Source organism: Stegodyphus dumicola, chromosome 9 (genome assembly GCF_044657685.1).
Source record: "Stegodyphus dumicola isolate Sdum_Otavi_A_Nest chromosome 9, ASM4465768v1".
In the NCBI taxonomy this organism is placed as follows: Eukaryota; Metazoa; Arthropoda; class Arachnida; order Araneae; family Eresidae; genus Stegodyphus; species Stegodyphus dumicola.
The window spans coordinates 170,211,633-170,235,361 of NC_140776.1; the positions used below are offsets into that span (position 1 = coordinate 170,211,633).

General features: G+C 33.9%; 1 protein-coding gene across 1 annotated transcript in view; it reads left to right on the forward strand.

Annotated features, from left to right (window-relative positions):
- The first annotated feature begins 264 nt into the window (after positions 1-264).
- The window catches only part of LOC118204994 (uncharacterized protein CG3556-like), a 38,735-nt gene continuing 15,270 nt past the window's right edge, over positions 265-23,729 (forward strand). The window contains exons 1-5 of the mRNA XM_035377288.2: positions 265-366; positions 7,195-7,335; positions 19,076-19,192; positions 20,953-21,499; positions 23,111-23,373. Of these exons, the coding sequence (XP_035233179.2) occupies positions 291-366; positions 7,195-7,335; positions 19,076-19,192; positions 20,953-21,499; positions 23,111-23,373 (1,144 nt within the window). The 5' untranslated portion in view covers positions 265-290. The remainder of the gene's footprint in view (positions 367-7,194; positions 7,336-19,075; positions 19,193-20,952; positions 21,500-23,110; positions 23,374-23,729) is intronic.

The window sequence follows — 23,729 nt, forward strand, 5'->3', positions numbered from 1 at the left end:
ATTTAGGTAGACACAAGGTTATATAGATCTAGCTTTCAGCATTGAAAGCTTAATTCTGTGTTTAAGGAACTTACTTTACATTTTATTATTGTATAATATCTAAAATTTCTTTTTAAGAAATAAAATATATTTTTTTACAAACATATTATCGTTTTATTCTTTTTAACTTTTGCTTGCGAATAAATGGAAATTTGCATCACTCGGAAGAAGAACACCTAATTTAAATGTGTATGTATAAAATAAATGAGTTCCGAGTTCACTTCTCACTACAGACTCTTTTTGTTTTCAACATGTTGGCAACTGTGTTGATCCCGTGTTTTGTTTTTGTTTCCTGGAGTTATGGCGCTCTTAATGTAGAAAATCGAGGTACGTTTTTCACTTCCTTTATATACTTGGCATTTCTTTATTATTAATGTATTATATCTGCAATTTTTATTCTTCTAGCTTAATTAATATACTGAAAATATTGTAATTAATGGAAGTTTTTCTTTGTAGTGCAAATATCAAACCTGTATTTTAAATTTTTGCTTTCAGTGATATTTTAATTAGATAAATAGGACATTTCTTAAACAAGATTATTTAATATAATTTCGAAGATTGTTATACGATGTAATTTCTCGTATTAATATCCAATATAGACATATGTAGTATTAAACTATGATGTCTGGCATTTAGTGTTCATTTGTTATATCGTTTGCTCGTCCATTTTTTTGGAAAATGGGCAGTTTAATAATGTTATTCCTAGAAAGTAATTTAATAGTGTAACTGCATATTAGCACGAATTAAATGCTACTATTCTATGTAATTCCATAATTTGTATTTAATTTCTTGCCATCTTATATCCGCCAAATACGATTTTTCAAAAGAGAAGAGTAATTTTTTTCGAAAGAGAAGTCATTTAATTGGTAACTGATATCAAATTTTAACTCTTTGTTATTAAGTCATCTTTGCATGTTCCATGCTACTCTATTAAATGATATTCGCAAATAACCTTTCAGGTTGTGCGCCATTAAATCCGCTATATTAGGTGAAATTTAGATTTAAGCGAATAAACGGCAAAGAGTTTATTTAGCGAACAACAAACTTTCGAAAGGTAAACCGCAAGATATAAACTATTGATAAAAGGAAATAAAAAGGTCATCAAACGTGACTGTAGCTTTAATGTGAATTCAAATAAATTTTATGAAGAAAAATTAGATTATAGGCTTATGTGTCCGCATGAATTGTTGTCTTCAAACTTTGCTCCGCGTGTCAAAATAAGCAAACTTTGTTCCGCGTATAAAAATAAGAATTCTAAAAGAAAATTACCGAACACTCTCATTAGTTGACTAGCATTTATTAAAGAATATAAAGATACATTTAGTTATAATTAGTTTTCAAACCTAACGTGAGGGCATCGCATGTCAAAGAGACTGATCTTCAGTGCTTTGAAAAACTTGAAAAAATTTCTAATGGAAAATGAATTTGGAGTACCGTGTTTAAAAATTATACAATGGCGCACTTTTTTCCATTGAGCAGAAGCATAAGGGAATATTTTTCAGAAGTAAACTGTAGGTATGACTAAATAGAAGTTCAGTTCGAGTACTACGCCAAATTAGAAGGCTTGCCAGTGAAGGAAAGGAGAAAAACGTATCGCCATATCAACAAATTCGACTTTTGAAATGTTGTTGCTTGAATTTAGATTTTAAAACTTTTGAGTTGCAGATTCATGCGGAATAACTAAAAGTTTCTCCCACAGCTACGTAAGCATTTTAATGTATTCGGAAAGCCGTATTTGGTTAATCTTTGAATTATGGTAACTTGGCGATTTTTTGGCGAAAATTTGGCGACCAACCCTGTTACAGCAACCTGCTAGTTTATGTTTGTTGACTCCATTTTGTTTTCACGAAGTAAAGGCATGTTTTTTTTTTTCTTTTATTCAACATTTTTTTCCAACAATCTGCTAGCCGAATTACGCTTATGCTAGAACTTTTATGGAACAAACGTGCTTAATCATGACTTAAATTAGGTGCGAAATTGGGCGAAAGTGCAGAATTGCAAACTGCTTGCAGCGTTTTTAAGAATTGCACATACAGGGTATCATCCATGTACACGTCGACCTATTTTTACTTAAGAAAACATCCCAGAATTGCACAAAAATGGCATTGCGCACACTCTTGACTTTATCCATGTACACTGCTAAAGTCTGCTAAGTAACCTTTATCGCTTTACCAAAATGTCGCCAAACTACCTGTTACCATATTCTAAAGATTAGCCCCGTATTTAAGTGAAAAATATTTCTCGACGTATGTGGCATCGGAAAAAAGTATAAAAGCAAATTAAATGCAAAATATGAAATGCGACAGTAGACGTCGATAGAGGTCGATTTCGACGTTTGTGTAAAAATAAACACATGCCTGTTGCTGAATATAATGCCATGGTAGGTGACAACTGAAGCCCAAATCAATGCAAATTAATTTTATGTTAAATTTAAAAAAAGGCCATATTCTTTAATAAAGTGTCTATAACATGTGGATGTACATTAAATACTACTTTACGACAGCGGTTCTGAACATTTTGACTAACGCGTACCATCTAAACAAAAATTGAATATCTTTAGTACCGCCACTATAAAGTAGTACACCACCACTCTTGTAGAAAGAACAAATCGCAAAAAATTTACAAGTGTTAAGTGTAAAAACATCATTCAGGATGTTGAGGTTTCAATTTTTGAATTTAATAGTTACTTTGCTTCTTTGCGTACCACCTATTTTTCTCTTGCGTACCGCCGGTTGAGAATCCCTGCTTTACAACATAATTTCCCAAAGGATGGGGTTCCGCAAAGAAACTTTATTAAGGCCTCAGTAAATCGACAAATTCTGAAGACCATTGCTTTAAATTAGTACACCAGTAGCCGAGCGGTAAAATACCTAATTACTAGCTATTCGGTCCAACGTTCGAATACCATGAAGGCTGGCTGCATGGGAATTTTCTTGGTTTTCCCCATGTGTAACTTATTAATACGAGCTAGTTTCCTTTAGAAAAGGTCATACATAACGGCATCCCTCCCTTCTGTAGTGTCTTGGGAGGAACACTTAAATAATTGCCTTAAATTAACTGGCTGTGTTTTAAGACTTTACAGCAAAACAAGACTTTGATAGAAATGGAAAATGTTTTGAGTTTTTAAAAAGCCTGTTGAAAAATAATTTAAAGTAGCCAGGTACTAATTAATAATTCACATTTTAAATTTGTAAATCTTTCATAAAATATTACCAAAATGATACTTCGTGTAACTGGTGTACCACTTTACGCGTTGAAAGTTCTTGCATAATTGAGAATGGTACTTTTCAATTGGAGACAAAGGTCGTTGTCAATCGTATAGTCTGGATAGGAATTTAAACTTAAATAATGACCTTAACAATGTATTGAAAACGTATCGCGCTAGTAATGGACGCATAAACATGGATAATTATTTGAAAAATACTTCAGTGAATAAAGTAAATGGTCGATTCCAGATTCGCAGTACTTTATTTTTGTGGCGTGATTAACCAAGAAATATTCCTTGTAATTAAATAAAAATAATTCCACAAAAGTAGCTACCTAATTTCACCTTCTGGCTGTTCGAGCAATGGTTTTCGCCACGAACAACTCATTCATGAAAATCTAATTGTAGACTCTTCCTCACATTGTAAATGCCAAATTGTAAACTTAATCTGGGTTTCAATGCCAGTCTCTCTCAAAAAATGTCTTGATTCAAATTAACATAAATCGGAAATATTCTTGATAATTGGGAACAATGTCTTGAAAACTTTACACTACCAGTTATTTTGTGCAAGTACATCAGAACCCATTTTATCTCTAAGTGAATAAAGCTTGATAACAAAATTAATGGCGAAGTGTATTAAAGCTATTTATTTTTCAAATTCTTAGTCGTTACACACCAAGAACGACGATTTTTAAAAGGCATTCATTATACCGTTACTGTAACCTTTATCAATAATAATCTTCGCTGACTTGAAAGAGCATAAAGTGTTTTGTTCGATTAAAGAAAGTGTTCAATTTTTATTCAACTTTAGTTACACTGAAAATGTTTCATCTTAAGACTTCGGCAATAATTTCCTTGTTTTAATAGAAATGGATTATTTTGAAAATGACTTGCTTCCAGAATAAAATGGGAGTTACTTTTTTGAAATTATAAAATCTTGCATTAAATGCAATAAAGTAAAATGAAAATATTCTAATTTTCTTTATTTCAAATACACATTTTGCCTCTAAGAATACTTAAGAATCTGGATTTTTTAAATATTCGGACTTAGAGTTCAAATTTCCTTAAATGTGTTTCTCTGTATAAGCATCTACTGTAGTCTAATTTGCTTACTTAAATGTACCATCATAGTAAATGCGGGTTTTAGCTTCGAAATTGGTGTCGTTTAATATAACCCACCAGAGATCGAGCGGATAAGACCATTAAACGCTAATTCGATTGGTGAACTAGCTGATTAAATTTGTGGGGCCACCAGAGGCCGAGAGGTAAAGTAGCTGAACACTGGCAGTTCGGTTCGGCGAACGGACTGGAACTGGCTTCTTGGGCGATTTCGTGGTTTTCCCCAAGTGTAACGTGTATAGTACAGAGCTAGTTTCCCTTAGCCCTGTATGAAGGCATCCGTCCCTTCAGGCAAAGAGCCTTCAAGGCTTTGCCTTAATCGCATAAACGAAACCATACCTATTTTCTGCTTTGTAATATGAATGCGATTCCAATTCCCCAACACCCACAACGCGAAGGAACTCTTCCCTTAAGTAGATGGCCACAGTGTATTTTACAGAACTCTTCCAAACCTGAATTTCAGTAGATTAAGATGGTTTTATCGGAGGAATTATTTCGACAACTATGGCAAAGCCAGTGACTAAGCACTTCTAAAGAAAGGCGATAATTGCATGGAATAGGATTTACTGGAAAGTTGGGCAGCTTGAAAATGCTAAGAGCTCCTATACACTGAAATTAATATTCTTTCTAAACGATCAGAAATATTTCGCGAAAAAATGCGAATGGTAAATGAAAAGTATTTTAAAGATGTCATCATTTCAATCACTTGGAGAAATATCTCAACATAAATTAATGAAATATAAATGAATAAAAATTTCGTCGGATATAAAAGGAAGACCAGCAGAAATGATAACTTAACAGATTAGATGATTTAGATTAACTCTTCAAATACTAGCAAAACCAGGAGTGAAGCAGGTTGTGCGAATAAAGGATTCGGGGAACCTTAAAGTGCTACGTATTTCTTCCATTTACTGTACTAAAACTTTCACACAATGAACTTTGAGCCAAAATGCTTAACATTTATGTAGTTCATTCATTAGGTGTTTCATAAATACGCAGCTAATGTAATAGCCGGTTATTTCAGAAAAGGTATTTCAATATTAACCGCAAACTTATTTAGAAGTTGGACTGTAAGACGACACTTCCGATGTACCACCGATATTACCAGCCATAACTCGGCTCTCTTGCTTTACCGCAACCCTAGAAGTTCTTGAAAAGATGAGATTTTCTTTTTGCTAATACTTTAATCTTCAGGGGAAAGGGCAAAATAATAGGTGTGGTCTTTTTAATAAGTGTTCACTTCATTAAAGCAAGCTTATACATGCCTTATGATTTGTGTGCTAAAATTCCAGTCAAAATATTTTCTGGACGGCGTTTATTCAACTGTTAATGTTTACTGGATTATTAGGCGTTTATTAGATTTGCCAAGAAATGAACTGAGAACATTCCATTATTTTGCAGTTGATTATTTTTTGCCAAACACCTGCGCGTGTTCTATTCTTACGCTAGGAAACTACATATGGCGAAAGTTTACAGCTGAAGTATATTAAGGGGACTCATACACCTTAAAACCCATAAGATGTTCGAATAGGTGACTGTCGCAAGAATTGGGATAACTCATTTATTTTAAAAGCAATTACTACCAACTTTTTACAGATGACTACATAATATACCTGCTTTCTGAAATAGTAATCAGAAAATTTGTGTTGCCACAAATATTTTTATAATTTAATCTGCTCTGTGACATTTTTCGTCATGTTTCCAACTTGCGCGCACAGTTTCAAACATTATGTTTCATAATTTAATTCCATATTTAATATATAGCTATTATAGCATTTGGAAATTACTGCGAACCTAAAATTAAAAAAATTTCATGTTAAATTTTTATTTTATTTTGAGTTAAGTTTATAAAATGCATTTTATTAACAAAATTTTTAATGTTTTCGTCCATATAATTTTTCAGTATTAAAATATTAATCGGATTGTTGGTTCAGTTAGAAAGTAGTGCCCATATAAAGAATTCCATCCAATTTCAAGTTTGTACCATTAGCCATTTTTAAAATATCATGCGCGCAAGGTGGAAACATGGCGAAATATTTTGTCACAAAGAGGATTAAATTACAAAAATATTTGTTTGTGGCAACAAACTTTCTGGTTACTATTTTCCAAAGCAGCTATATTATGTAGTCAGCTGTAAAAAGTTGGAAGTAATTGCTTTTAAAATAAATAAAATATCTCAATTCTTGCAACAGTAACATATTCGAAGATCATAAGGGGTTTAAGGTGTATGAGTCCCCTTAACACCTACTGACAAGATGTCAAAATAAGAGCTAGGACCTAATTCGAGGAAAGTTTGCTTGCTTTTGAGTTTAGAGAAATTCATATGAAGCCAAGACTGACGGAGTGTGGCAATTTTGAATAGGATCGCCAAAAATAATCGCTATAAAACTCTTCAACTCAATAAACCTTAAATTGCTGATAAAAATGAGTTTCATCAGCTTTTGACAGTACGTTGCTAAAATGTCTTATTTGATGTGAATTTTAATGATATATCTGTGCAAAAATAGCACAGATTTTAATTTCCTTTGCAAGAGATCAGTTGGTTTAGTTTATATAAATTTTTACATTATCTGGTTTTGACTATTCAAATGTCATAATTAGTCTTATTTTAAATTCAGCAAATATAGTAAAAGCTTAAATGTCATTTATAATTCAAATTGCTGAGTTTTCTGAAATTTTGCAGATCGAATTATTTGTGCCGATGTATTAAGGAAATTTTCGTTTTGCTTCTCCTATCTTCCTATGATTTAGTATTTATGGGATCAAACTGTACAGCTTTAAAGTTTTTCTTGCTTATCGATGGTATATTTCAACATTTACTTGTTTTTCAGGAGCTGCAAGATGTTATTGGCCTCAGTTTACTTGCGATGATGGTACGTGTTTACACTTTCGCAGGTGGTGCGACTCGCGAGCGGATTGTGAAGATAGTTCTGACGAGAAGTATTGCGCCCTAGTCACTGATAACGACGATGGTAAGATTAGGAAATTTAATATTACACATGTTTGGTGGAAACCGTAGTATTTAACACACTTAACCTATAAATAAAAATCTGATGTGTACACCACATGACTTCCTTGTACGGAATATTAAATTATACCCATTTTTTTTTTCTTGCATTTCGTTTAAACTTATTGGATTTAATTAAATCTACTTCGCCGACAGCGCATAAACCACAATAGAATAAAGGCATTCTTTAAAATTCACTCTATTTGTTTAGCATAGTGACACTCTGGCGCGAGGTTCACTTAATAGTATATTTCTTTCATATTATAACACAAAATGCACAAAATTTACATCATTTAAAGAATTATTTAAATGATATAATTATTGAATTTATATCGTTAAAGAATTATCTAATTGTTGCCACATGTTCTTTCAAATACTATAATAAAGCTAGAACATTGTGTAAAAGAAATTAAGCAAACAAAACAAAAAAACTGTTTTCACAGACGATTGAGTACTTCTCATTCAATTAATTCAGTTCTCACTTCGCGACAAGGCAAAAATACATAAAAGCTCGAAATGTCTGTATTAAAAATTACTAATTATTAAAAATTTAATTATTAAAAATTAAGTAAATCTTAATCCTTTCTGGAATTTTTTAAGGAAATAAGTGTTTAAAGCATTATTTAATTCGCAATAATAAATGAACCTCAACCGGAAGACAAGAACAACATAATTCACTTTTAAAACAAAAAATGTACAATTTACAAACATATAAGAGTAAAGAAACTGAGATCACTGAACCGGGTAACAGAGTGGATATATATAAATATATTTATATACGTTTGGTGCGGCCGATTGCAACCAAAATACGAGGTGCACATCTGCATGTTATAGTAGTCCTATATACAAAATTTCAACGTTCTGAGGCTACTCGTTTTTGAGTTATGCGAGTTACGTACATACGTTCGTACAGACGCCAAGAAAAATTCTTTTCAGAATTCATTTTAAAGCAGTTTTATAATTTTTTTGGAGGGAACAAGTTTTTTATTCTGTCCTTACGTACAGATATCGCGCAAAAACGTCGTTAAATTGCATTCGATAGCGGTCAAAATGGATATTTTCGTTGAAATATGTTGCCTGAAACTTTTCGCGATTACAATACTTCCTTTTTACTTCGTACAAGAAAGTAAAATTTCAGAAAGTGGTATGTTTCCTCCAATTGTTTTTTTGTATCAAGGTTCATTATTTACAAGGTTTATTTTAGGAAATTGCAGCAGACATCTGAAAGAACTATTGAACATATTGACTCGGGGAGCGGAAATAATTTAGATGGGTGTATGCAACTGCGTTAAGAGGTTTATCAAAAAGAAATCAGATTAATATGCTTCTCAAATAACTTTCGTCCGGCATGCTAACCTTTCCAATTGTACTTAATTTTTTATTGCGAAATTTTAGCTCGTTCGATACTTGTATAAATTTTAGTTTAAAGCACCTTTCTTCAGATACTTGAAATGCAAAAATGCATTTAAATGATTCAGAGCGCACCTAATATAATTGCTTATTTTAGGATGACTCAAATAATTTCTCAAGGGAATGATTACTAATTTAGTACAAAGATAAATGTACCATTGCATTCTTTTAATGTGCCAGCAACGTAATTGAGTCTCTTAAATGTATCTGTGATCTCCTAAACAAGAGAACTATAAGGAAGAGGAATTTTTTATGCACAACAAATACATTTAACTTATTCATGGGATTCTAATGCTAAGTATAGATATAATCAGAGCAGTCGCAATGTATATTTTGAATCTTTCACGTTTATAAACAGATTATGTTAATATAGGCATTCACATGAAAGAATTCGCGATTCATTGTAATGTTCGCACTTATTAACAACCTCTATAAAACGTGTGATTTCAAATTCTGTATCTATAAATAGTAGATGAATAATATCAGCTACTACTCTCAGCTTCAGTTATTTTCTCGGGGTAAAGGACGATAAAAATTCGTTAATAATGTTCGATACAGATAATGAGTGAAATTTTCGATTAACTGAACAAAATGCAAGCAATAGCTTTAGAGTAGCATGCACACATATGAGCGCTTGCAATAATTAAACGTTAAAAGAGCAGTAAAAACCCAGTGGTCTGTTATAGAAGGAGTTGTCCATACACCGCCAGATATTTACTAGTGCATTTCGTTGGCACTAGGTTAGTTAAATAAGTTTCCCGACTTTTATTGTCTGAAGATTTCGTTCAAATTTCAGGCCGTTATTCTTCGTTTCGGTGTGCTGTTAATTACGAAGCCAACTAACTTTTCTTGAGCCAGTTCCTGGTCTTGTTATTTAGCAGTTATGCCTTTTCTATGGCACATTTTCGGTCATGCAGAGTTTCACTGCACGAAAGGGACAATTCTTGATTTGTTGAAAAATATCCCTGGCTGGAAGCAACGGGTTACTTACATTTCCTTTCTCGACAAATCTAGAAAATGGAGTGAGTGAGTAACGGAGGACGTGGGCACCATCTCTCTACCGTTACGGTTAATTGGTATGAGCACCACGCCCGCCCTTATCTAGAATGACATAATTAGGTACTTAAATTATCGCTACCCATTCAGACTTGCATGGTACATATTGCCATACTCTGACTTGCACGACTATTACACATGCCGTACAGTATTCGGACTTGCTTATTCATACTTGCGTGGTGTATTTACATTCATATTGCATGGTACATATTTCACACATTTCATTACACATTACATTTACTGGGAAATTGAATATGACTTATGTTTAAGGTTCTTTGCATTCGTAAGGTTCAATATTTACGTTAATTATACATGATTATACTTAGGTTAACTCTATGCATTCGTTATTTAGACTTGCATGGTACATATTACACACAGAGAGATTGATTAATACTTATGTTAAAGGTACTTTACATCTTAGGTATTTAGGTTAACACATAGTTTAACACTATGCATTCATTATTGTTTACAGGTTTGCATGGTGCATATTATATACATTATAGTACAGCTTATATTTACTGAGAAGACTTGCATTGTACATAGTTCACGCATTACATAATACAAATTACATTTCTAAGAATTTAATTATTAATTAATAATATTAATTAATACTTGCATGGTACATATCATACACATTTCATAGTGCAGTTTACATTTACTGACAGATTGATTAATACTTTTGTTTAGGGTACTTAATATTTATGTTTAAGGTACTTTACACCTGTTTGATTCAATTCTTACTATAAGTATGTATAGTTGGGTTCTTAGGTTAGCACATAGGTTGGCTTTACGCATTAATTATTATTTACAGTTTGCATAGTACATATTACACACATTGGTACATATTATACACATTAAATAGTACTGTGAATATTGACATGGTACATATTACACACAATTACTGAGACATGGGGTATATTTGCATGGTACATATTACACACATTTACAATTTACAGTTACAAAAAAAAATAAATAAAAAATAAAAAAATAAAAAATCTAGAAAATGGAGTAAAAAATAATCCGAGAAGAAAAGCGCGTGTGTTGAGTGTTTTAAACCCTACTTAACTCTCTGAAGACCATAGCAGCCTAGACGGCCTTTCAGTCGAACGACCACAACCGCCCGAAACGGCCGAAATTCCGATGTTCTTTTCTTCTCTTCCCTAAGGTAACCAGTAGCAGGTGCAGTTTTCCCCAAATGCATTTTGTCAGTTTGTGTTGCAGACAGCTTGTCCTAAAAGGGTTTATTTGTGGTTTATCTTTATTTGTTAGGAAGTAGAAAAGATGACATTTGAAATTTTAACGCTTCTTTGGGCGTTAATGGATGGGGAGGGGGAGGAAATTGCTGCGACTCTCGAAAACCATTTCGGGCGGTTCGGTATTTTAAGCGAACAGATTAGCGAAGGCTTCGGTTTGGAAAGAGTTAAACCCACAAAAAAGTTGAAATTCTCCTATTCTGAAGGCTTTGAACAGCTTCTAGGTTTACTACATATCCTGCAATGAAACGTAGCCATATCATATACAACAGAATTAGGAGTATAATATTGCCAGGTGCCAGCTGATGCCCAGTTACGATCATTTGTTTTAATTTCGAAGTTATATAAAGAGACTTTACAGGTCTAATAGTACTCTTCCCTAAATCTTTTAAATTGTCTCTAGCATGGCGAATTTTTAAACTTAAATTTTAGACTTCGTGCTGAGATTTTCGTTAAAATTTAAATTTGCTAACAATCCCCAAAACCTTCCCGAGCAGTGATGTGTAATTTAGTTCTGTATATCGATAAATGGATTATTGGTAATGTATTCCTGTGCTTCAAAATTTATTCTTAGTGCATTTTTTAGTTTAATAATTATCAGTATGTAACAGTTTTTAAGAGGAATTGCTGTAAAACATTTCATAATATTCGTTAAAATTTAAATTTGCTAACAATCTCCAAAACCTTCCCGAGCAGTGATGTGTAATTTGGTTCTGTATATCAATAAACGGATTATTGGTAATGTATTCCTGTGCTTCAACATTTATTCTTAGTGCATTTTTTTAGTTTAATAATTATCAGTATGTAACAGTTTTTAAGAGGAATTGCTGTAAAACATTTCATAATATTCGTTAAAATTTAAATTTGCTAACAATCTCCAAAACCTTCCCGAGCAGTGATGTGTAATTTAGTTCTGTATATCGATAAATGGATTATTGGTAATGTATTCCTGTGCTTCAAAATTTATTCTTAGTGCATTTTTTTAGTTTAATAATTATCAGTATGTAACAGTTTTTAAGAGGAATTGCTGTAACACATTTCATGAAAGTGTATAAGTGAAGAATCGCGCACGAAATACTCGTAAGACTAATAAAATGTTTCAATAAAACTTTCGAACTAGCCTAAAACCGTACACAAGTTTTAAAGAAATGTTTTAAAATAAGTATTTTAGTTCAATAATTAACTCCCCAAAGCTAAAAAATATTTGCAATTTTTTTATTTGAAAATAACTTTTTCGCAAGAAAATTTTCATTCCTTGCAGTGCATTAATAACTGAATTTAATATTCGACAGAATCTTGAATTCGCATTTCTCTTGTTTCTGAAAACTTACTTTCGGTTTTCACTGGTTTTAAATTCTGTTCTTTCACATTCTGCTCTACTAAGTGTAAATCTCTGAAACTACGACATCATTATCTACATATAGATAGCGGCAGATTCACATCTGCATTACTATTGCTCTGAAGAAAATCTAAATGTAAAGGAATAATCTTAATTTCTTGTCACTGCCCCCTTTATTTAAACGATGACAAAGCATTTCTGTTCATAAATTGAGCTAAATTTGGAAACTGATTTAAAGTTCTCGCGAAGGGCGGACCATAAGTCAGCTTAGTGAGGACTGCCGGCCCTTTGGCCAGTTTGTAAAGAGCTCTGAATAAGATTTCACTTTTGGGGTAGCCTATTAATAAGAACTCTTAGCATCATTTAAATAACGGTGAATTTTTAGTGTAAGGAATAAATAGGTGCACATTACTATAATTTTAAACGAACCTATGTAGCCATATGACACTTTTAAATAAGTTTAATCCAATAACCTTCCCCATAAAAGAAAAAATTGAAACTTTTTTAACTTTTTATAGATCCAGAAAATGTTTCGCAGTTTGCCAGCCACTGAATAACTTTCTATAGCCTCAAAATCTAAGCTATAAAGGGCACTTTTATCACTCTAAGACTATTATGAATACGTTATGCACATATACACAGTGAGCTCAGGATCTTTGTCTTGTTTAAGAAGACTCTATTTTGAGCATATAACACTTATGGAAATTAGTATCTAAGTATACATATCTTGGAAGAAAACTATGGTTGATTAGAATGCTGAACATCATGTTTCTTCAAAGGTCCAGTGGACAGATTTCTCCCAAATGTTCAACGACTTAAGTGTAGGAATTTTAAACCGGATTATAAACTTGCTCGGGTTTTGACCTGTTGTGGGAATGTTTTACTTCTTTATAATTTTAACTTATTTTTTTTACTTCATTTCAATATTTTTGGACTCCGTTCTTGCGGTGACGATGTGGAACAAATTTTATTGCATATTTTATAGCAAATGACTACCAGAAGTGCATTTAAAGTTAGTTTAGGGCAACTCTTATCTTCTGGCCTCGCGTTTTCTATGATCTTGTTAGGGGTTCCCGAGGCCTTTGCAGCCTTGTGAGACTCTATTTGTTCTTTGAATTTTTATGATTGGAGTTTTATTTTTGTGTCACTGTATTTTGCGTATTGTCTATGTATGATTACGCTATGTATTAACCTTTTAACTGTCATGCCCGAAGTAATCTCGGGCACAGCACTGGTGTTCGAAAATGTCACGCCCGAGTATTACTCGGGGTAATTTTTTTTTGAGTGCATCATATTGTTATACCCGAATATATATCGGGAGACGTTTATTTCGGCTTCATCTCTTTGTCAAACCCGGCTGCATCTCGGGAAAAGTTAATGTGCGCTCAGTTCAATAGATGACAGCACTTTACTGAAGATTTCAAAGGTTAGAGGTTATAAGTTCTTTGGTTCAAAGTGCATGGGATCTTTTTGTTGTAAAATGGCGTCCAGTTCTTTGAAACGTTATATATATGATTTAGATTCTTCAACCGAAGATGAAGGATGTATGTTTGATTAGCAGTATTCATACTTCCATGGTCAGCCTCAAAAATAAAAAAAATGGAGATATACTCAAGGCGAAGATTGTTTCTAATTGCAGTCTAACTATGGGTGGTGTAGATCGCTGTGATTAGGAAATATCCTTTCATCCAACAATCCGTTAAACGCCAGAAAATATTATAAAAAGATATTTTTACATTTACTAGACAAGGTACTTTGGAACTCATATTTGCTCTATAAAAATGTAGTTGGGAAACATATTACATTTCTAGAATTTCGAATCCAAGTTGTAGAAGAGCTTTTACATAAATATGATGATGCAGCTTCTGGACAAAAGAATGTTGGCAGACCACCTACAATAGATAACCCTGCCCGTCTTGCTGAACGACATTTCATATCCCATATTCTTCCTACTCCTGCGAAACGTGCGCCTACAAGACAGTGCAAAGTTTTGTTCGAAAAAGGATAAAAATGAGGAAGGAATCACGATTCTGGTGTAGTGATTGTGGAGTTGGTTTGTGCTTGGAAAAGTGTTTCCAGTTGTACCACACAAGACTGAATTACTGAACTACTAATAGGTATTCACTTATATTTTTTTCATTTTTAGAAAATAATGCTCCACCAGAAGCGAACTTTACAAATGCCATGTTGAGTGGCAGCCGCCTCAAGCAAATATGCAGTGGCTACAAAACTTTAAAAATTTTACCCATGTACTTCAAAATATCAATTTTTAACTACTTAAAAATATTTTATTTTGTACTAAACATTTGATTTTTGCAATAAAAAAATTTGACAATTTGTGTACCCAAATCATCAAAATAACTTGACGGTTAAAGGGTTAATATGTTGTACTGTTGATGTATCATTTTTTCTTTATATCAATATTTTATTTGTATTTTAAGTTGGTTTATTTTCTTTTATGAGTATTAACATAGCTTAACTATCCATGGTGTATTTGAATATTTTAATAGTATTTTATTTTTCTTTACTCTTCTCTAGGCCTAGATTTTATGCTTTTTAATTTCCTCTGTAAGCCTTGTGGAACGTAAGGGACTTTTTGTTTTCTTAAATAGAAATTTTGTTTTCTTAAATAAATAAGCTTTCTTATCAGTATTGTCCCCTAAAAACTAAATTTGAATATCAGCTGATTTCTCTTAAAATATCTTCCACGAAGGCATTGCTTCCTCTATACAAATAATTTTGTATGTTTCGTTGGGTCAATCTAATCTGAAACCTTAATATTTCTTCAACTTTCATTAGTGATTTGATGGTATATTTAAATATTTTTCGTAAGTAACAGCTAGCTGAGTAAAGCTTACCTTTGGATCTAGAAATTTAAAAATTTTGTTCAGGATGTAATGGTCTTATGGTTTCCGCACAAACTTCCTTTTTTGTGGTGCACTGATTTTACGTAGTGAAATACTTTTAAGTGTAACAAATCTGTGGCATCTTTTGAACCATTTTATAGTTTTAATCCTGTATTTCCTCTAGCATCTAAATCGAAGCTGTAAGCTTGAAATCTTAACAAATAATTTAAAAATAACTATTCGAAAATCTTTTAACGTGTTTTGAAGTATAGTAAATTTCTACGATTTCTCAAGCCGCCTACTTTATATACAGTTAGTCGCTAAAGTCTGCGTACATCAAGAAAAGTAATATCAAATCTAAATTTTAAAGTGCGGAAAGGGTAGTTTCTTAAAGTTTTATTTTTAAATATTTAGTTTCAATAAGGGACTTTAAAATTATTTAACTGTAATATTTTCATATCTAATTTATGCACACTAATTTTTAAAAGATAAGTGGCCAGAAATCAAAGCCAATAAAGTTTGCGTACAACGCGAAGGAGGCGGGGGATTTCTTATGTAACTTTTAAACTTCAAATTTGAGAATGCAAATGTTACTTTCAAGGTCATTGACTTCCGAAGCAAATTTCACGTTGATTGGAAGTTCCTATTTCTATTTTCTTTGAAGAAAATGACAACCAATGAAAAAATTCCTTCAGTTACGAGATAACTAATTATCAAATTGAGAGATGAAGGTAAAAATCTTCGTTATATTTGTAAAACCATTTTCTAGTATGCAAAGAGTTATTCAAAACTATCTTGACACTGGTAGTCTTGCTGTAAAACCGAGATGTGGGAGACCGAAGAAGCTAGCGCAGAGAGAAGAAAGAAAAATTCTTTTACGAATTTAACAAAATCCTAAACTTTCTGCTGCAAGCATTGCAAAAGACATTTTTTAACTAGCAACTAGGAAATTTCTCCTGAAACTACGAAAAAGTGCTGCGAAATTCCGATTATCATGGACGCAAACCTAGGTCTAAGCCATACATTTCCGAGACAAATAGAAAGAAGACTTGCTTTTGCCAAAACACAAACTCTTCGCAGAACTTCTGGAACAATGTAATTTGATCAGATGAAAGTAAATTTACAATATTTAAAGATAATGGCCACCCTATTGTATGGAGAAAACCAGGAACAGAACTGAATCTGAGAAATTTAAATCCAACTGTCAAACATGGAGTTGGTGGTGTGATGGTATGGGGATGTATGTCGTCGAAAGGACTTGGAAATTTTCACATTGATAGTCATGGACAAGTATGTGTATCTGGATATTCTGAAGAAAATTGTAAGAGACAGTGCCGGAAATTTAAACCTTTCTAATACCTTTATTTTCCAACAAGACAACGACCCGAAACCTACAGCTGAAATTGTGAAGAAATATCTCCTCTATCACATTCCAAGACAGTTGCGTACTCCTCCACAGTCACCAGACCTCAATCCAATCGAACATTTGTGGGCAAAATTGGAGAAACTAATTCGAAAACACAATATTACGTCGCGAAATAAGCTAATTAGTAAATTGCAGGAAGAATGGGCGAAATTTACGTCGGATGACACTGAATAAATAGTTCAGTCAATGCCCATACGGTCTGGAAGCTGTTTTGAAGAATAAAGGATTGAACTAATGTAAACTTATTTTGCTTTTTTTTTTTTGAAAGTGTACGCAGACTTATTGGAGGGAATTTCTGAGTTTTTGACAAAATATATTTTTTAAAAATGTAAAGTATTACACTGATATTATTTACTTTTTATTTAAGCTTACAATTTTAACTAATAGAAGAAAAAAATGCAATGATTAAAATACATTTTTCTATGCTTTAAGTGCTTTTTAATTTAAAATTTAGTCTGTACGCAGACTTTTGACTAACTGTACATATGTCTCGTTGTTGGTTACATACATACGTTTCGTTACATATGCTTTACATATTACATATGTTTCGTTGTTGACTTTTGTGACTAACTGTACATACAGGGTTTGGCCAAAAATATGGAAACACCTTTAAAAAAACATGTTTCTTTGCTTAATATGGTGCAGGAAACCCGTTGGCATCCAAAACAGCTTGCAGTCTTCTCGGAATGGATACAGTTCCTGTATGTTTGCCAAGGGAATGTTATACCATTCTTCCTGCAAAACGGTGGCAAGTTCAGATAACGATGTTGGCGGTGGATAACGAGAACGCACTTTCCGTTCCAATGTAGACCACAAAGGTTCGATAATATTCAGGTCTGGTGACTGGTGGCCAGGGGAGATGGGACAACTCATCCTCGTGCTCTGAAAACCAGTCCTAGACAATGTGAGCTGTGTGAATAGGGGCTTTGTCGTCTTGGAAGACACCATCACCGTCGGTGAACAAAGTTTGTACCGTGGGATGAACTTGATCGGTCAAAATGTTCACATAAGTCTTGGCAGTCATGTGCCCTGACACAGTTATCATGGGGCTAGCAGAGAACCACGATATGGCTACCCAAACCATAACAGAATCCCCGCCATGTTTCACTCTTGGCAACAAGCAGTCTGTATTATAGGCTTGAGATGGCGTTCTCCAGACGTAAACTCGGCCAGAAGTGGGAAAGAATGTGAAAGAAGACTGGTCAGACCATATTACTCGCTTCCACTGCTCTATAGTCCAGGCTTTATGACTTAAACAAGACCTTTTCCTGTTACGGGCATTAGCATCACTGATGAGTGGCTTTCGATTGCGGCACGGCCAGCAATTCCCTGTTTATGAAGCTCCCTTCTAATTGTTTTGGTACTCACAGGGTTCGGTAACATAACATTCATTTCAGCAGTAACTTTTGCAGCTGTGGTCTTCTTATTTTTCGTCACAATTGCCCTTAATGATCGTCTGTCAGGATCACTTAGGACACACTTTCGCCCGCGCTGTGATTTAGCAGATGATGTTTTTCCGCTTTTCAAATATGCGGAATTAATCTTCGATACAGTACCTCTTGAAACACTAAACACCTCGGCTACCTTGCTTACGGAAGCACCTACCATACGTGCTCCAACAATTTTCCCACGTTCGAAGTCTGTTAACTCTGACATAATGCAATGACAACCTCACATAAGAGTACTGCGACAACAACTGAACTGTTTAGCACATTTACGAAGTTGTATAGGTTGCGTCAGTAGTCAAAAACGCCAGCGCCACCTACATATTTCATTAAAATCAATCTTTCTTTTCAAATAGGCATTTCACAAGGTGTTTCCATATTTTTGTCCATCCACTGTATGTTTCGTTGGAGGCTAAGAGAAAATATATTTTAATACGCGTTTAATATTTTATTTAATAGATTTCCTCTTATTAAATAAGCCAGAACCTTTAAAGATACTCAAGTTTCTGGTGCATTACTCATTTAATGATCCAATTGTTAAAATATTGAACGAAATACACTCTTCATAATAAATAGCTCGCTTACATGGTTGAGGAAAAAAGCACCGCTGAATACTGATAATTTGGCACTGGTTTTTGTTCTGGTGAATGGGTTTGCTTCTTGGATATTTTTGGCATTTTTTCATGTATAATGCAAGTTTCTCTTAAAGTTGTCCTGGAGGTATCACCCTCTTACGCATACGGCTTTCGCTCGCTTTCCTGTACTTTGTTAAACATATCCTCAGTAAACTGTTATTTGAAATCCTTCGATTTACTTGGCTTAAACTAATGTTAGCCAAATTATTTAACTTATGATAACCACAAGTTTAGCGATGAAAGTCTTACTTTTGAGAAGTAATTACTCATTCTATTTCAAATATCTTTATTTCAGATCCAAACAAGTGCGGAAGCAACTTTTTCAAGTGTAGAGATGGACCTTGTATACCGATGGAAGGAAAATGTGATGGTTTTCCTTCTTGTAGAGATTCTTCAGACGAAACTGATTGTCGTGAGTATAGAATTATTTTATGGGTATTAAGATTGGTTCAGCGAATATATCAAAATGTTCAGAGAATGCCCCGTCATAAAATCGTTTGCACTTCTCTGCGACGAGAACACTATTAGAACTGTCTTCATAAATCTGCCGCCAATTAAAGTTACTCTCATCCTTATGAAAATAAACTTTGAATCTTCAGAAAAGTGTGAATACTTTAATTCTTGGGTAAGTCTGTACAAAGGGGTTTAGTTTGGTTAGTAAAAGCAATGAAGATTCCTCTTATATGTCGGTGTTCTACAAAGAGGTAAAGGGAAAGTAGCAGCTTTAATTGGCCAAAAAACCTAGGACACCAAATGGAGAAGATTGACTTAAACCCGAGTGCCTAACTTTTAGCTGGGCATGATAGAATGGTCTTCACGCCTAGAGTGGCCCTTCCAGGAGATACCCCCGATGTACGTCGCCCATTCTGCCCAGGAGTTTGAGGAGTTCCACCAGTTTGAGGTAACAGTCAGGACTTGGATCTTTGTTTTAACTTTTATAGAAGTTTGTTTCATGCAAGAAAGTGATCTTAATTATGCAATTCTTAATTATTTTTCTAGTGCAACTTACCCATTATGTACATTACTCCGGAATTCTCACACTTATAGTTTGACCTTCGGGTTACACCACCGCCCCGAATTTGGGGTGTTAGTGTCAATTCTTGTGGTTTTACCTTGGGGTTTACCTGGATAGGATCCACTAGACCGTCAATCTCGAAACGCCTGTTATTGTTAGCTGGGTAAGTTCAATATTCCCAGGTGAGAGGAATAGAAAGGAAAGGTTCCGGAATGGTTTCCAACGGAAATAATTAGATCGTGGAATGGCTTTCAGTGGGTACTAGGGAAAAAAGCGATATGTTCGCTGACTTATTCCCGAACCGTGGAAGGAGTTTCACTGCTTATTTTTATGCTCCAGGTTTTATTGAATATTTGTAACTGTAAAGTTTTTATTTACGTGAGGTATTGTAGAAAATTGTAACTTAAAAAAAGGGCAGACAATCAATAAGAATAATATACTTACTAACGAAACGCTAGCTACCCTCTCAAAGCAGGAGCCCGTTTATAGTAGGCGATTAATCCCGGAACGACTGAAATTCCCTATACTCAAAATCCCTTTTCCTTTCTCCTCTTAGCTCTCCTCTTAGCTCATCCCTACTTTCGCGTAACATCCCTACAAATCTTGGACTCTTCCGCCAAACAATAGAATTCGTTCCGGGATTGACGCCTACTATAGGATCCAACTTCATTCAGCCATTTGCAAAGGTACATATACTTTCAGGTTGATAGCCTCGTGTGCTTCGAATAATCCAAATGAATCCCTTAAGATTTTTATCACCGAAATGTGGCTGACATTGAAGGAAACTTGCCCAAGAACCGCTATGTAACGTTCCCTATAAAATGTGAGGAGTAATTGATAGAATGAGAATGTTTAAATAAAAATAGGTGCTGGAAAGTAATCTGCTCAAGACCCAATTTAAGGCAACATAAATGTCGTTTTATTACCCTTTTGAATTTATAAAAACTTATAAATTTACCACTCGGGGATTCCAAAAATTATCCTACTGAATATTAAGATTGGAATATGCTTATATAAATTGTTATCTGATAATTTTCCTTATCGTACTTGATCCACAAAAAAATTAGCAATAAATGTCAATAGCTGTTTCAATTCATTTAACTCTAAGTTTATGAAATCCAACACTATTTTTTAATAATTTCATTAAATTTTTTCAGATTCTTCTGAAGTGCCGGAGGAAACAACACATCTTGCAATGACGTCTAATTCCAGTATCTCTCAAGTACAAAAACTGAATCGTAGTGACTTCACAGAACAGAATGTAAGCGTCACTACACAAGCCTATAATACAGCTCAGCTGTCTAGTGATAATTACAACTTTTCGTCCGAATTTCTTCCTTCACCTGCTGCAGTAAACCAAGAAGTACAAGATGGGTTCAATGCTTTTCCTCATGAAAACCACATATTATCAGATAATGACTATCTTGTTTCACTCCGCAAATCGAAACAAAATTTAGATTTGGAGCTCGAATTGCCTACATCTGGTTTTGAAGAAATGGATGTGAAAATGGTTTCTGATCAGAGATACAAAGCTGAAGCATGGTTGTTATCTCGCAATGATGCTGACGATGGTTGGGGAGAGGAAACGTCGCGAGTTATTGCTGCCCTAGCTTTATCCGATTTACCAGCACTTCGCACTCAAACAGAAAAGGGTATCTTGATGAAGAAGCAACTTCATCTTCAGCTGGCTGTAGCTCTCACCAGGTTAGTGAAGCATATTTCAATATACCACTAATATTTGATATTTGTGTACTGAAGATTATTAGGTGCATGGTAATTGAACTGATAAATTAGACGAATGTTTATGTTCAGGCAAATTAAAAGGAAAGTTTCTAGCACATTTTTATAATCTTAATAGGGCTAAACATTGCTCTGAAATTTGAAAAAATTCTAAAATGTTTTAATCTTGAAATGTGATTTTGAGCACTACAATTTCTAGTTCAAAAATTGTTATTTTGCTTGGTCCATAATTTTTATGCTGCGAAATCGATTTTGAATGGAAATTTTGATTATATAAAATTTGAATCTTCTACATAACTACAGCAATTTAACCGTTAAGGAATTATCTAGCAAATAATCGAAGAAAAAGAAGTAATTTTTCACTTAGTCGTGCATGTTAAATTTCATTGTGTAGTTAATGATGCCGGAAGCTTGAGATGTAAAAGACTAATGTACAGTCAAAAGTCGTTAATTCGGACACCCATAATCCGGAATGATCTATAATCCGGACCTCAAAGCTAAAATCTTTCTGCGCATGCGCCGCATTGACGCTTGCGCATAGGCGTTTTACTCGTGCGTCTAGACATTTACGACTGCGCATATGCGTCTGCGCAAGTGCAGAATACGTTTTCGCGTCGGACGGCATAAGCTAAAATTATCTATCTATTTCAGTTAACGTTGATGATTGCGTTGTTCCTTAATCTTCGAATTGGATCCGGCTTATTATTTTTTGCAAACTGTAAGAGCAATTTTCTAAAAGTAAGCTTGAACTTTCGATTATGTCAAATAGAATTTCCGATGCTGGAGCTCCCAAAGGATCTAGAAAACTAAAGTATGTTTCGATGTCCATCAAACAAAAAACGAATTGCTACAAAAAATGGATAAAGGCATATTCTTTGTTTATCTAACCGTTCCGAAATCTGTTTATCAATTTCACGCTGCTCTGCGCGGGGGGGGGGGACGTCGCGGCGCGCAATGAACTGGAAGTTGATTTGTCAACACTATCGTTATCTTCAGAGCAGATGTTTTTATTTTATTCGGCTTATAATTCCTTACCAAATGTAGTATTTAATTTCGATGTACTCCGTCTTTGATATGATTTAAATCAAATTTCTCGTCATTATAAATATCATGAATACAAATCAAATAGTTTTCTGGTTGCAATTTTCTAATTTCGGCTATGCGTAAGGTATGCTTTACGCATCCGCGCGTTGAAAGAAATGTTTAATGAAGTAAACAAATAAATATTAGGTTTTTTGGTAAATTTTGATACCCTTTAGATCATAATTGCTCATTATTTTATAAATTACGGTTTCATATTTTTAATTTTATAATTTCTGCGTGCGATCTGACCAGATTTAAAGAGATGATCTATAATCCGGAAAAATCGATAATCCGGAATCGCCGAAGTCCCGACGAGTCCGGATTTAAAGACTTTTGACTGTATATGTTTTGGAGCATATAGATATATCTACAGAAAGTTCAGAGATCTTCATAACAGTGTACATATCTCTTAAATCTGCTGAAATTTCTAGAAATGGAAGTTAAAGTAATTTGTTAATTTTAACACTTTCCTTACCGTTTGTTTCCTTGTAGGAATGCTACAACTCCAGTGACACTGAGCGAACTTGCGTTATATATTAATGCCCTACTAGCAACTTGCGGCAACCCACGCAACTTCCATGGTACAGATTTGATCGAAATCTTCAAGCAGAGAGTGGATGCAGCTCGGAATACTGGCCGTTTTGTGAGCCCAGTAATTTACTTGACACTGTGTGTTAGCAATGCTACATCTTCTACCGACCTGAAAAACCTGGAAGAATTCCACTTGAGCAATAATACTAATCAAAACAGTATTAGTAAGTATTAAGGTGACGACTTCAATACCACTATAATTTATGAACTAAATGATTAATCCCAAATGTAAGGAAACTCTAACCTTTAACACATCTCATCTTTTCCCTATGGTGATATGAGAAAGCTCATAAAATTGCATGTAATATATTTACTTGATGCAAACTAACTCTTTAATAATTTTGTAAATGGAAACGGATGTTTTTAAAATGACAAATTCTCGTTCATCCATAAATAGTTTATCTAGATACAAGCATCGCAATCTGGGGAAACCGCAGATTTTAAGGGGACTCGTACACCTTAAAACCCATAAGATGTTTGAATAGGTGACTGTTTCAAGAATTGGGATAACTTATTTTAA